The 15,496-nt window shown below is 30.7% G+C and overlaps 1 protein-coding gene across 1 annotated transcript; it reads right to left on the bottom strand.

Moving 5' to 3' along the window:
* Positions 1 to 13,339: 13,339 nt before the first annotated feature.
* On the bottom strand, positions 13,340 to 14,587 carry LOC149161750 (uncharacterized). The gene is made up of 2 exons (XM_089437024.1): positions 13,984 to 14,587; positions 13,340 to 13,836 (listed from the first exon to the last, which is right to left on the bottom strand). Exons 1-2 carry the CDS (start codon positions 14,479 to 14,481, stop codon positions 13,645 to 13,647), a joined length of 690 nt encoding a protein of 229 aa, XP_089293150.1. The 5' UTR covers positions 14,482 to 14,587; the 3' UTR covers positions 13,340 to 13,644.
* Positions 14,588 to 15,496: the final 909 nt, after the last annotated feature.

A 15,496-nucleotide genomic window follows, 5' to 3' on the forward strand; every position in this document is an offset into this window, starting at 1 on the left:
AATTTAAAATGAAGGATCTTGGAGAGTTGTATTATTGTTTAGGCCATGAAGTTTGGAGAGACAATGGAATAACCTTTGTCAGGAAAAGTAAATATACAAATGAATTAATTATAAGATTCAATATGAATGGACGTAAAACAATATATACACCATTAGAACATAATTTTAAACTCAATAGTGATGATAAAACAAAAGAAGTGAATGACACATTATATAGACAATTGGTGGGAATTTTGAATTACTTAACGACAACCATGCCATATATTGCATATTCGGTGAACATACTTAGTAATTTTGTTTCTAAGCCACATGAAAGTCATTAGAAAGCACCCAAGAGTCATTCGCTATTTTAAGGAGACTAAAAATTTTCGTACATAGTAAACTAATGATTTGAATGTTGAGTTGATAGGTTATTCAAATTCTAATTGGGTAGAAGATCTAGATAACAGGAAGTCCACCTCTAGTTATGTATTCAATATTGGATTTAATGTTATATCATGGAGTAGCAAGAAATAATGAGATGTTTCTTTTCCTTCCACTTAAGTCAAGTACAAGGCCTTATGTAGTGTAACCTATAAATAAATTTGGCTAAGAAGAATTTTTGAAGACATGGGAGAAAAAATGAAGGACCAATAACCATGTGATAATCACATCTCTATCAAACTTGCAAACAACTGGGTTTACCATGCAAGATCAAAACATATTGAAACATGACATCATTTTGTACTTGAAAAAATTCTGTCAAAAGAAATTGATTTGATCTATTATAATACAAATGTTAATGTGGTAGACATCTTTACTAAACCTCTAAGAAAATGTATGTTTACATTATATAGATACAAGTTAGGTGGGACAAATAATTCATTTCTATATTAAGGAGGAGTGTTATAGATAATAGAGAAATGAAAGGTTTGGATTATGTGGGTTTTGAGGTAGTGTTCTAGAACTTGTTGTTTTCCAATGTGAGTGAATTGTAGCTAAGTAGGAGTCCTTATCTTCCATGTTGTTGTGTTTATCAATCAACCGATCACATTGCTATGTAATGAGACACTCTAATGTATTCACGGTGTGTGGAGATTGAGCCTCATTTAATCAAAGTCTCTCATTATAGAGTTTTTCCATTTCTCTATTCTCTCTATTTGTTTATTTTTTACAAACAAATATCTTCTAAGGAAAATGATCCATGAATAGAAAAGAATTTTATAAACTTAAATATTGAATTATAAGAATATAACATTTTTATCTTGATAAATTGATTCTTAAAAAAAAAAAACCCCCAATGTTCCTATATCAAAAGTTAAGCATGAGAAAATAAATAAATATTGTTTACCACATAATAAGGAAAGCTAATATTACCTATTATGAGGTGTTAATTTGTAAACTCTATCTTATTATCTCTTTCAAACATAAGTTATATTGCTTTTTATTTTGGTCAAATTTTTTTGATTTTCAATTAGTTATGAATTTTTTAAACAAATTTTATGGAGTTTATTAAAGCTTTGAAAAAAATAAATATTAAGATAAATATTTTGAAAAGAAAAAAAAATTCTATTTTTTTTTAAATGTAAATTATTTTTAAAATCACTTTATTAAGTTTTGAGAAAAATAAATATTAAATTAAATATTTTGAAAATTAAAAAATATATATAATTTTTTAACTTTTTAAAATGTAAATTGTTTTTTTAATAATTAGTTGATAATTATTTTCATTTGGTTTTAAATTGAATTATAAGATATAAAAATTATATTAAAAAAAAGAAAAGAATATCCAAATATAAGATATATGTTTTTTATTTTCGTAAATTTTTTTTTGATTTTCAATTAGTTATGAATTTTTTAAACATATTTTATGAAATTTATTAAAGTTTTGAAAAAAAATAAATATTAAATTAAATATTTTGAAAATAAAACAAATAATTTTTTAATTTTTTAAAATGTACATTGTTTTTAAAATCACTTTGGGAAAAGTAAATATTAAATTAAATATTTTGAAAATAAGATATATCTATATATATATATATATATATATATATATATATATATATATATATATATATATATATAATTTTTAAATTTTTTAAAATGTAAATTGTTTTTGTATAATTAATTGATAATTATTTTTATAAGAAGCATGGAAGAAGTAAGAAGAGGAGCTGAAACAAGAAGATGTGAAAAAAAAAGAAGAGGAATGGAAGCAAAAGGAAGAACAAGAAAGGAAGAAAAGGGAAGACATGCAAAAAAGAAAGGAAGAGATGAAAAGGTGAAAAGAAGAGGAAGATAAGAAGAAAAAGTAAGTGGAATCATTGCAAAATGAAAGGGGAGAAGAAGAATGGAAAAAGTTATTAGAAGAAGAAGAACGTAGGAGGAAAGAGGAGGAAGAATTTGCAGGAGATTTGGAGGGAGAGTTGTAGGCTCAAAACACGTATGAGGAAGAAGAGGAGGATGGCATAGAAGTAGATATTGTACCGATCATAGAAAAAACAAGCTATCTACCCCCTCCTTCTCTTACTAGTGGGCACATCCCATTGAGTGAAATGGGAATATTTCGTCCACTTGATGGAAAGGTCATGGATATTTCAAAATTCACCTTCATTGAGCTTAAGAGTAGAATAACATTGGAAATATGAAGGAATTCCTTGAATGATCCTAATCACCATGTTTCCATTCATATATAAAGGGTGATTGTGTTGAATACTAGGAAGAATCCAAGCATAGTCGCTGCAGCGAATGCAACCTTTGCAGAAGCCACAAAGAAGAATACTAACTTCTTGATGCAAGAAAATGCACAATTAATAAAGGAATTGGCTATTTATGGCAACAAACCGATCATATCCTCGTTGACAATCAAGGGTTGGCTTATGCTAATTCTAACAAAAGAGAGTTACAATTGGTTAAATTTTAAGAGCTTTTGTTTCTAGGAGACACAATGACGTCGCTGTATAAGGAAATGATCACTCTACATAAGGCAATGGTGCTCCTACATGTAGCACAGAAAGGATCATAGGAGAAGGTGAAAGTTTTGAAGACAACTTATGCAGCCATAGATGCAATGCAAGAATGAGGTGCAAAATAGGGTAATGCACCTGTAGTGTTGGTTGGGAATGGAAGGAAAAATGATGAGAAGGAAAGAACAAATATTAGGATGTTTATACAAGTCTATGAGAAACTCAGTAGTTATCACCATATCAGCACATTCATGACTATACTATGGATTGGATTCCTTGGTAAGAATGCACATAATATCTTCTATTGGTACATTTGTGGAAAAAAAGAGAAGGATGATATTAGGAAAGGAATAGAATAATTCTTGAGCAACATTAGATAGGGGACCACTCAAGATGATTTAGAAGTAAAAAGAGATTTTTTTCTACAATTTGTAGTTGAGCCAACTGTGTTTCATACGAAGTTATTCTTGTTGTGGAACAATATACTAACAGGTTCCAAGGCTAAATACCTGGATGCATTGGAGGCAAAGATTAAATTCTGACAACCATTGGTTGATTTTCCATGTAAATAAAAAACAATACCAAGGTCACGGGACATGTATTCCAAGTTGAATGTTGAGAAAAACATAGTGATGGGTATCACTGGTGACTAATTTATGGCTATGGAATTTGACAAAGGCAAAGTAGCAATAATTGGCATTTATTTATGAAAATAAAGGAAAATAGGAGAAAAGGGATATGAAAGGTCACACATTTGCATGAGGAGGAATTTGAATAAAAAATGAAGGAAAATGAAGAAAATATAGGACTAGATGATAAAAAGGATTTTGAGGATTAGTTACTAACTATTTCTAGTTCAATTTTTGGCTCTCTCGGCCTATTATTTCATTCTCACGTACTATTGCACACTTAGAGTATTCTTGGAGCATTATGGCATACCTTAGATGTGGAGAAAGAAGGAAAATGAAAGTAGGAAAGTGCATGGGAACATGTGGATCAAGAACTATAGTTGGATTTCTTTATAGGAAATAGGTTGCATGTGTGATTTCCTTGCTGAACTATTGATGCATGGGATATGCATGTGATTATTTGGTTATGAGTTGCAATTGGCATGGAGTATTTCTTGGATTGATAATGGATTTAGCCTTGCCTTGCCATTTCGTGGATAGCCATGGTGTTCTGGGTTTTTTCCACTTGATTTGTTTCTAATTGGTGCTCATAATTCCTTATGGATGTGGGTTGGAACAAATGCTTTGGAAGTCCTGGAACAACTTGGGCTAAGTTACTAGTCTTGGAGCCTAGGTTGGGACAACCGCTCTGGAGCCCTTGGTGGGTTGAGTTACTAGTCCCTAGAGCTTTGTTAGACAAATGTTTTGGAGCCCTAGAAGGTTGTGGGTTGAATTACTATTTCCCAGAGCCCTAGATAGATTGGGTAGAGACCAATCTGGTTGGTGTTAGTGATGTCCAACTGTGAGGTGGAATCATTGGTTGAGGGTTGATGTTGTTTGTCCTCTGGAAGCCCTATTTTGGTTTATTCTGTTATATCCCACATTCATGCTTGGAATATGACATGGGGGTGATTGGTTGAAAGAGAGATACGATTCAACTCAATCTATGGTTTGGTGGTACGTGGAAGTCCCTGACTTGGTTGGTATCTTTATATGTTAATAATAGCAATTCGTATATTGTGATTTATGTATAATTGTTTGCAATGTGTTGGTGATATTATGGATGGATTTCCATGGTTTATATGTTGGTTATTTTTTGGTTATATGTTGTTTATATGATATGTATCTTACATGGCTCTTGTCATGAATTGTTTAACTATTGATCAACTGATGAATGTATGACTAAAATTTGTTATTGTAGCTATGTGGAGAGGGCATAGGGCCTTCCCAGTGATTCTCAAATGAATCTTAGAATTTTATGATCACATATGCATTCATGATCTGTAAGTTACATGTTTTCCATGTGTTTGACGAAATGTTTGTTATGTTCTAGGAAGTCGAGGTCAAGTTTTTGAGTTGAGATTGAATTTTTAGCTTTATTTCCATGTCAAATATTATTTTGAAAAGTCTCAAGTAATTTTGGGCAGTGGTCAAGAGGTAGGATTGAAATGGTGGAACTGATTCTGGGACAGTGTGCTAAAAAATCTAGAGAAATTGGGCTATAACCGCATGGTAACAATGTTGTACATGCAGTTGGAGGCCTATAATTGCATGCATGCCTTATTGTGGGTGAAATTGTGGGCCCAGGTTAGATAAAAAGGGTTCCAACTTAAGGTTTGGAAACTTGGGGTCATTTTTCATCCCCTGGGTGACCTGTAGCCCCCATGGAATGTCATTATGTGATCAGTTTGGTAGCCCCACTTCCTTCATTGGATCTAGGAGGTTAGGTCATGTCATAATAGCTTTGCATCTCATGTTTACCCTGGCAGGCCAGTGAAATTGGGTAAATGTGGGAGGGGTGGTTATATAAATATAATCCAAATCTTTTATTGATAGTTATAAATATAATAGTTGAATATAAACCTTCTCTCCAATATTTTATAATGGAGCTACAGGTTATGATTATTGAGTTGCACTTTCCTCAAGTTTGAACATGTTGTATTTATTTTGTCTTATTGATATAGCCACATTTTGTCCAATGTAACTTTTGTATTTGATAATAAAAATAAAATCTAAATTGTGAGTGGAATTCAATGAGTCACATAGGAGATGTGAAGAGCTATTAGGGAGCTCAAAAGTCACTAAGGAGCTCAAAAATCATCTAGGAGCCCAAGAGTCACTGGGTAGTTCAAGACTCATGGTGAAGGTCAAGAGTCACATAGGGAGGTGAAAATTCACCCCATTTGTTATAAATAGGCACTCATGCCTCATGTAAGGGGAATTTTGGAGATTTAGCCTTGGCTTTTCTAGTTTAGCATAGGAGAGGATATCATTCTTTGTAGAAGCAAGTGATAGTTTCATGTTCCACTATTGGGGCTAGTGTTACATCATTGCAATTGTGTACTTGGAACTTTCACTTAATATTTAGAAGCTTTCAGAGCCTACACACTTTTATGCATGTATCATGAATGTTGTAAGATTATTATTTTTACATTTGTGGTATGTTTTTGTGTTGATACATATTGAAAAAAATGAACTATTTCGTTGGATTTGGTATATATCTTGTTGAATGTACATGGTTATTTTCATTCATGACCATTGTTATCTTGTGATCTATTTTGCTATCCCAACTAATGATTCTTTCTTTGCTTGGGTATGTCTCTTTCAGGATAGTACTATTACTTTTCTTCTAGAGGCTCACTCTTTCTTTTACCTTCCATGGAAGTACCTCATATATTGCAATTCGTTTTTCACAAAGCTTACTCACTTGTTGACATCAAAGCTATGTGTATGATATCTTTTGTTGTTTATTGCAGCCAAGTAGTTCCTTAATATCATTATAATGGTGGTCAAGCCCATATTCTGGATAGGGCTCCTATCCTAAATAGTATGAGGTCTAATTGGGATTTCATACCGAGGATACCCCTTACTATTGGTAGCTTCAAACACTGTCAACATGTTTTGGTGCTAGAAGGAGGGCTAGATGACAAGTTGAGCTCGTGAGTTATGGTTTCAATTTTCATCTTAAATGGATTCCTCCCAAATCATAATCTTGGGATGTTTTTCTAAGAGTGAAAATCTTAAAGTTTCCGCAAGAATAATTCATAACTAATCATGGCACTACTCTATGCCAACCACAACTAAGAATTTATCTTTAGTTCTAAATTTCTTTGTTTCTTAATTGCACGGGTTGAGGTAGAAGTATTATTCTAAAATACTGGGATTAATATGTGGAAAAATACTAGAATTTTATAAGTTTTTCTTTATAGTGTTTAAAAAAATCAAGGTAAATTAGTCAATGTTGTAGGAAGTGTGTTTATTGTGGATGTACAAGGATTAGTGTTGGCTACATGTGGTACAATTTCATAAAGAAATTGAGGAATCTATTGATTTGCCTATTTTTTAAAAGTATTTTAGGGATTTGGTTTAGATGTGGTGCATTTTGTTTAATTGTGGACATTTGATGTTTTTTATTTAATAAAATGGAAAATCCATTGGTGGTTTCTTATCTGAATGAGTCCACAAAGCTATAGGGAGAAAATTATACAAATTGGAAGCTTAAGACGTAGACATTCATCAAATGCTATGTTGTTTCGTCAATATTATCATTTTCATTCATTAACTACTTTAAAATTCATGGAATTCAATAGTGGTGTACAGTGCCACATATTCCTCCACATAATAGTGTAGCAGAAAGGGAAAATAAAACGTTGGTTGAATGTGTTTGAAGCATGATAAAAGGTAAAAAACACTGTCTAATGATTTTTGGGTTGAAGCAATTAACATTATTGTATATTTAAAGAATAGAATTCTTGCAAAAATTCTAGAGCACAAAATACCTTATGAAGCATTTCATGGTTTTAAATTAGTGTTGATACACTTGAGAATCTTTGGAAGCACAACATTTTGTCATGTTCCTAAAAAATATAAGAGAAAACTTGATGCAAAAGGAAATCAAATGCATATTTATTGGTTATTGTTTTGATTATAAAACTTATGAAATGTATGATCCAATGACTCACAAATGAAGTGAAAGAAGAGATGTCATATTTCATGAATGTACAGATAGGAAGCCGAAAGAGAGAGGGAGAACAATATATGGAAACTACCTGAAGACAACAAAGCAGAAGAAGATGAAGAACCATGGGTTGATGTTGAACAACAAGGTAGCATTGAAGACACTGGCACACCAAAAGGAAATGGAACAACTCCAAAAATAATGAGCCTTTATAAATATCGGAAAGGAAACTTTAGACACTAATAAGCTATAAAGATTCTATATTAATGACCCAAGTTATGAAGTTGAGCCTTCAAATTATGAGCAAGCCAAAGACCATAAAGAATGGATGGATTTCATGAATGAAGGATATGAATCTATTATGAAAAATGATACACGAGAATTGACATAATTGTCTAAGCATAAATTTCCCATAGGTTCAATATGGTCTGTCAAAACTAAATTTAATGTTGATGGAACTATTGATAAATATAAAGCTAGAAAGATAGGAAAGGGATATTCACAAAAAGAAGGGATAGGTATGAAGACACTTTTGCACTTGTAGCTAAAGTGAATACTATTAGAATGATGATTGCATTGACTACTAAGCATAATTGGAAGGTAAATCAGTTAGAAGTCAAGTCAACATTTCTGAATGGAGAATTAAAGGAAGAAGTCTATCACATTCAACCAAAAGTTTTTGTAAAGTAGAGACAATAGAATCTTGTTTGCAAGTTAAAGAAAGCATTATATGGACTTAAACAACCACCCAATTCTTGGTATGTGAATATTGATAAATTCTTCTCTCAATAAGGTTTTACAGAAAGTAAAGGAGATCCAAATTTGTATATCAAGATGGATGAAAAAGGACATATTGTTTTGATTTCTATATATGTTCTTATCATAATAGGAAATGCTACTAGGTTAATTGAAAATATCAAAATATGTCTATCATAGGAATTTAAAATGAAGGACCTTGGAGAGTTGTATTATTGCTTAGGACATGAAGTTTGGAGAGACAATGGTATAACCTTGGTCATGCAAAGTAAATATACAAAGGAATTAATTAGAAAATTCAATATGAATGGATGTAAAGAAATATCTACACCATTAGAACATATTTTTAAACTCAATAGTGATGATGAAACAAAAGAAGTGAATGACACATTGTATATACAATTGGTGGGAATTTTGAATTACTTAATGACAACCATATCAGATATTGCATATTCGATAAACATACTTAGTCAATTTGTAGCTAAGCCACATGAAAGTCATTACAAAGCACCAAAGACTCAATTGATATTTGAAGGATACTGAAATTTTTCATATTGAGTATACTAATGATTTGAATGTTGAGTTGATAGGTTATTCAAATTCTGATTGGGCAGAATATCTAAATGACAGGAAGTCCACCTCTGGTTATGCGTTCAATATTGGATTTAGTATTGTGTCATGGAGTAGCAAGAAACAACCCGATGTTTCTTTACCTTCTACGTAAGTTGAGTACAAGGCCTTATGTAGTGTAACTTGTGAAGCGATTTGGCTAAGAAGGATTTTTGAAGACACAAGAGAAAAAAATGAAGGACCAATAACCATGTGACAATCAAATCTCTATCAAACTTACAAACAACCAGGTTTACCATTCAAGATCAAAACACATTGAAACACAACATCATCTTGTACATGAAAAAATCCAGTGAAAAGAAATTGATTCGATATATTGTAATACAAATGTTATTGTGGTAGACATCTTTACTAAACCTCTAAGAAAAGGTATGTTTACATTATATAGAGACAAGTTAGGTGTGACAAATAATTCATTTCTATATTAAGGGGGAGTGTTATAGATAATAGAGAAATGAAAGGTTTGGATTGCGTGAGTTTTGAGGTAGTGTTCTAGAACTCGTTGTTTGCCAATGTGAGTGAATTGTAGCTAAGTAGGAGTCTTTATCTTCCTTGTTGTTGTGTTTATCAATCTATCGGTCACATTGCTATATAATGAGACACTATCATGTATTCACGGTGTGTGGAAATTGAGCCTGATTTAATCAAAGTCTCTCACGAGAGAGTTCTCCCATTTCTCTATTGTCTCTATTTGTTTATTTTTGACAAACAAATATCTTCCAAGGAAAATGATCCTTGAATAGAAAATAATTTTATAAACTCAAATCTTGGATTATAAGAATATAACATTTTTGTCTTTATCAATTGATTCTTAAAAGAAAAGACAAAAATGTTCCTGTATCAAAAATTGAACAATCAAAAGAAAAGACAAAAATTTTCCGGTATCAAAAATTGAACCTGAGAAAATAAAGAAATGTTGTTTACCACATAATAAGGAAAGTTAATATTACTTATTATGAAGTGTTGATTTGCAAACTATATCTTATTATGTCTGCCAAACACAAGTTATATTGTTTTTTATTTCGGTGAAAAACTCTTTGATTCGCAATTAGTTATATTGTTTTTTATTTTCCAAAAAAAGAATCTTTGATTTTGAATTAGTTTATGAAATTTTTAACGTAAAAAAAACCTTACGCGGGTAAAACAACACTTATCATTCTAATTACGATTGGCCCAACTTCCGATCTTACTGGATAAAAATGAATGGCTGTCATTTTAGGGGTGAATCTTATCCATTGTAATGAGACAATTGATCGAATACGGAAACTGTTCAAAACTTTAAAAGCAGTGAATATTTTGTATTTTCTTGACGTCCTGTTCCGAGTAACGCATAAATTTGACGTATGGAATCTTGCATATTTACACGGTTTTCTGCAGTAAATTTTACACATTTACTAAGTTTATTTGGAACAAGATGTTTAAATGAGCGTATAATTTTTTATAAATCACATATTTTTTAACGCATGGTTTAACTTAACATTTCAGAACTAGTAACAAAAATTTGTTTAACATTTTATGTGGTTGGATGTTGATTAACTGGAAATTAGTCCATTATGATAGACAGAGATTGAAGAAAAGCCAAGCTGTTTTCATTTTTAGATGTTTATTTCCTGAAATATGTATTAGATTTTATCTAATAATAAATTCAGAGTTTTTCTCTTCTGGAAAAAACAAAATTTGTTTTGAATGGTTAAGTTTTTCTAATTATTAATTATTCATAAGAGCTGAGAAAAAACATCTAAATTTTATTAAAATTATTTAGGAAATATTTCGAAATCTGATAGATAAAAGCGAATCAATTTATTAAAAAATAAGATTAAATCAAGCCATTAACCTTCTGGCTCCTGTAAGTTGGAATCTATAGTATTTCGAAATCCAATATTAGCAAATTAGATAAATTCAAAGGCTTAAAAATAACCAATTCAAATGATCAACAACGTCATTCCAGTCTCTCTCAAGAGGGGACGTGACTTTGTCGCATTCTAAATCTCCAGCTTGGTTTAGAGGGCGTTGGTTTTTGTTTTTTTCAAATAGTTAAATTTGTTAAATTTATGTGTATGGTAGATTTTAAGAATAATTTGTTTTTTTAAATGGTTAAATTTATGTTAATGGTAGATTTAAGAATATTATAGATTATATATTAATGAATTTAAGCTTCTCTGATTTATATAAAGTTTATTGTGAAATGTTACTGTGATTTATATCAAATTTATTGAGAAGTATTTTTGGACATAATCACATCAAAATTCATTTGTGACAAATAATTTGATTTTTCAAATAGTTAAGAAAATTTATGTTAATCACAGATTCCAAGAATATTATAGATTACATATTAATGAATTTAAACTTTTGTGATCCATATCAAGTATATTATAGATTACATATTAATGAATTTAAGCTTTTGTGATCCAAATCAAGTTTATTGAGAAATGTTTTTTGGGCTAATCACATCAAAATTCATTTGTGACGCATAAATAGTTAAATTTATGTTAATTTGTTTTTTTTTAAATGGTTAAATTTATGTTAATCCGCAAATTTCAAGAATATTATAGATTACATATTAATGAATTTAAGCTTTTGTAATCCATATCAAGTTTATTGAGAAATGTTTTCTGTGCTAATTACATCAAAATTCATTTGTGATGCATAATTTGTTTTTTTAAGTAGTTAAATTTATGTTAATCTGCAGATTTCAAGAATATTATAGATTACATATTAATGAATCTACGCTTTTGTGATCCATATCAAGTTTATTGAGAAATGTTTTCTGGGCTAATCACATCAAAATTCATTTGTGACACATAATTTGTTTTCTTAAATAGTTAAATTTATGTTTTCTTAAATAGTTAAATTTATGTTAATCGCAGATTTCAAGAATATTATAGATTACATATTAATGAATTTAAGCTTTTGTGATCCATATCAAATTTATTGGAAAATGTTTTTTGGGTTAATCACATCAAAATTCACTTGTGATGCATTATTTGTTTTTTTAAATAGTTAAATTTATGTTAATCGGAGATTTCAAGAATATTATAGATTACATATTAATGAATTTAAGCTTTTGTGATCCATATCAAGTTTATTGAGAAATGTTTTCTCGGCTAATCACATCAAAATTCATTTGTGACGAATAATTTGTTTTTTTAAATAGTTAAATTTATGTTAATAGCAGATTTCAAGAATATTATAGATTACATATTAATGAATTTAAGCTTTTGTGATCCATATCAAGTTTATTGAGAAATGTTTCTGGGCTAATCAAAGCAAAATTCATTTATGACACATAATTTGTTTTTTTAAATAGTTACATTTATGTTAATGGCAGATTTCAAGAATATTATAGATTACATATTAACGAATTTAAGATTTTGTAATCCATATCAAGTTTTAGTTAAATTTATGTTAATCCCAGATTTCAAGAATATTATAGATTACATATTAATGAATTTAAGCTTTTGTGATCCATATCAAGTTTATTGAGAAATGTTTTCTGGGCTAATCACATCAAAATTCATTTGTGATGCATAATTTGTTTTTTTAAATAGTTAAATTATGTTAATCACAAATTTCAAAAATATTATAGATTACATATTTATGAATTTAAGCTTTTGTGATCCATATCAAGTTTATTGAGAAATGTTTTCTGGGCTAATCACATCAAAATTCATTTGTGACCCATAATTTGTTTTTTCAAATAGGTAAATTTATGTAAATCATAGATTCCAAAAATATTATATGTTACATATTAATGAATTTAAGCTTTTGTGATCCATATCAAGTTTATTGAGAAATTTTTTCTGCACTAATCACATCAAAATTCATTTGTAGCACTTAATCGCAAATTTCAAGAATATTATAGATCACATATTAATAAATTTAAGTTTTTGTGATCCATATTTGTGATGCATAATTTATTTTTTTAAATAGTTAAATTTATGTTATCGTAGATTTCAAGAATATTATAGACTGCATATTAATGAATTTAAGCTTTTGTGATCTATATCAAATTTATTGGGCTAATCACATCAAAATTCATTTATAACTTTTTGAAAAAACTAAAATGGTTCATCTTCTATATATTTTCAAAATATCTTTTAAAACCAAAAACAATATTCCAACTAACAAAAACAAGTATATTCATCGTCCCAAGATATATTTTGAAAACAAAAACAATATTCATATTCTCAAGATATCTTTCGAATCCAAAAACAATAGTTTAATCTAAAGGGTTAATTTTTTAAGATATAGTTAATATTAGATTAATTACAGATTTCAATATTAGCGTAATTCCCAAAATATCTGAGTTTGAAAGAATTCCGGACAATAAAGCTACCAAATTTACTGAAAAAGATCAGTGGTCAGAGATAGGATGAATACCATACACACAATATAGGAAATTTTTAATTATTTTAAAAAATACATGGCGTATTGTTCAAACAAAGAAGGAAGCAAATTGCCCTCACACCTGAAACTTCTGAGAGTCCAGCAGACTGAGAGAACGTGGCAGTTACGAATTCACTGACCAGATTACAAAGCTGGAGTTAAGCCACAAAACACACCTACAGACTCTAAAACCACAACTTCATAAAACATAACATAAGAATTATTTATTTGACACTCGCTTAGAAACAGGCCACTGCTATAAAAGTCCGCCATTGGAGCGCAGCACCAGGAATTACCATGTTCAGAAGAAGCGGCGGTGGTGATGCTTGCGGCCACCCATGACCTTCTCCGCTTCCTTCTGGTGTTGTTTCTTCTCATGGTGCTCGTACAACGCAAACCCCCCGCCGGCCACAGCGGCCGCCGCAGCGGCCTCTTCCTCCACCTTGTGCCTCCTCGCATGCTCAGGATCCGCCTTTACCTCATGCTTTTCATACTAATTATAGCACAATCCCCATTTCAATTCAAGCACATCAATGAAATTCAATCAAGAAAGGAGAAATATATATTCATTGTGTATATATCAAACCCTAGCTTACATAAATATATATATTTACTGTGTATATAGCAGAGCATATCATACCAGTGCGAAGGCTCCGGCTGCCACGGCTCCAGCCTCCCCGAGATGCTCCATGCGCTTGTCGTGGTTCTCCACCTTTTGAAATCTCTCATAATCACCGGATTGGTTTTGCTGATAATTATAACCACTGCCATTACCACTCTGGTAATTATTGCCGGAGTTAGAGGCAGAGTCCGAGCGGTAATCATTGCCGGCCTTATAAACAGTCTGGTAATCGTTGCCATAACCAGTCTGATAATTATTGCCGGCGCTATAGTTATAACCAGTCTGGTAATCGTTGCTGTCCCCATGACTAGCTTTATAATCACTTCCGCTGTCGCCGATATCATATTCAACATAGCCGGTCTGGTAATCTGAGGGCCCGTAGGGATTCTGACTACCATCAGAGCCATAACCATAATTACCATAATTCGAATTCGAATTCGAATTCACGTTATCATAGTTCTCATCGCTTCGATGGTGGTGGAAGAGGTGGTGATGATGCCGTTCATTCATGTTCATTCAGAGGAAAGAAAAGGAAATAAAAAATCGGGCACAAAACACGCACAGAAATTTTCACAAATGAGTGGCGCAGAGCGGATATATATCTATAGCGGATACTGGGTATGAGGAGATATACAATGTATATATAGCGGGTTCGGTGGGGTAGGACATTTGATAGGTCAAAACTCCGTGCCGTCGCCATTAGAGTTGTAAAAACTAGGGACAACGGCATAGTGGAGTAGCGTGTTTTACTAGAATCCATCTTCCAAGGCATATTAATTTTATTAGAGTTTCATTTAAGTCACATTGTGAAAGAGATACACTAACAAAGTTATACGATATATTAATCTAATTTTATATATTTTAAAATTTGAACGATTGAGTGACAAAGTTATATATATATAGAGGCTTTGGTAGTTTAAGATTTGGGATTATTTTTTATTTTTTAATTTCTAGGGATATGTGTTATAACTTGGGAGTTGTTTTAAGGGTGTATTTTTTGTTTTTATTTGTTTGGTATTTTGTTGGGATTTATTTACAAGTTTGAAATCACAATCAAAGTATTTTAAAAGATTTTGAGGGTGTTGAAACCATATATGCAGTGAAAAACTAGTTTAAACACTATAAATCAAGATTTCATCACAAATTTTTCTGCCAAATTCCAACCAAAAATCCACCAAAAACTCCAAAATGTCACACTTAACTCCCTTTACAATAAAATTAATGAATAATAACCTCTATCCACTTTACATTTAGATTTTTGTTAAATTATTAATGTGATTTTTTGTTAAATTATTAGAAAAAATAATTATTTATTAAAATAAATTAATTTGTTTCCTTTTTCTTATAATTAAATAATGTTAATTTTAATATTATCCTCTATCTCAATGAATTTTCCTCCTATCACTTCGTCAACACCAACGCCATTACGGAGAAGTTTCTTTCCATTGTTTTTCAAGGTTATACTTAACATGTGAAAGAAAAACACTAGGCAGAAGTTTCTTTCCATCGTTTTTCAAGGTTATACTTAACA

The sequence above is a fragment of the Pinus tabuliformis genome, chromosome 5_2, assembly GCF_031772625.1.
Source record: "Pinus tabuliformis cultivar Carrire ecotype Pingquan chromosome 5_2, CPIR1, whole genome shotgun sequence".
Classification (NCBI taxonomy): Eukaryota; Viridiplantae; Streptophyta; class Pinopsida; order Pinales; family Pinaceae; genus Pinus; species Pinus tabuliformis.

Coding starts and splice junctions, on each gene's coding strand:
- LOC149161750 (XM_089437024.1), bottom strand. CDS start 14,481: ATGAACATGAATGAACGGCATCATCACCACCTCTTCCACCACCATCGA. Junction 13,837..13,983: donor CAGCCGGAGCCTTCGCACTG/GTATGATATGCT, acceptor TGCTATAATTAG/TATGAAAAGCATGAGGTAAA.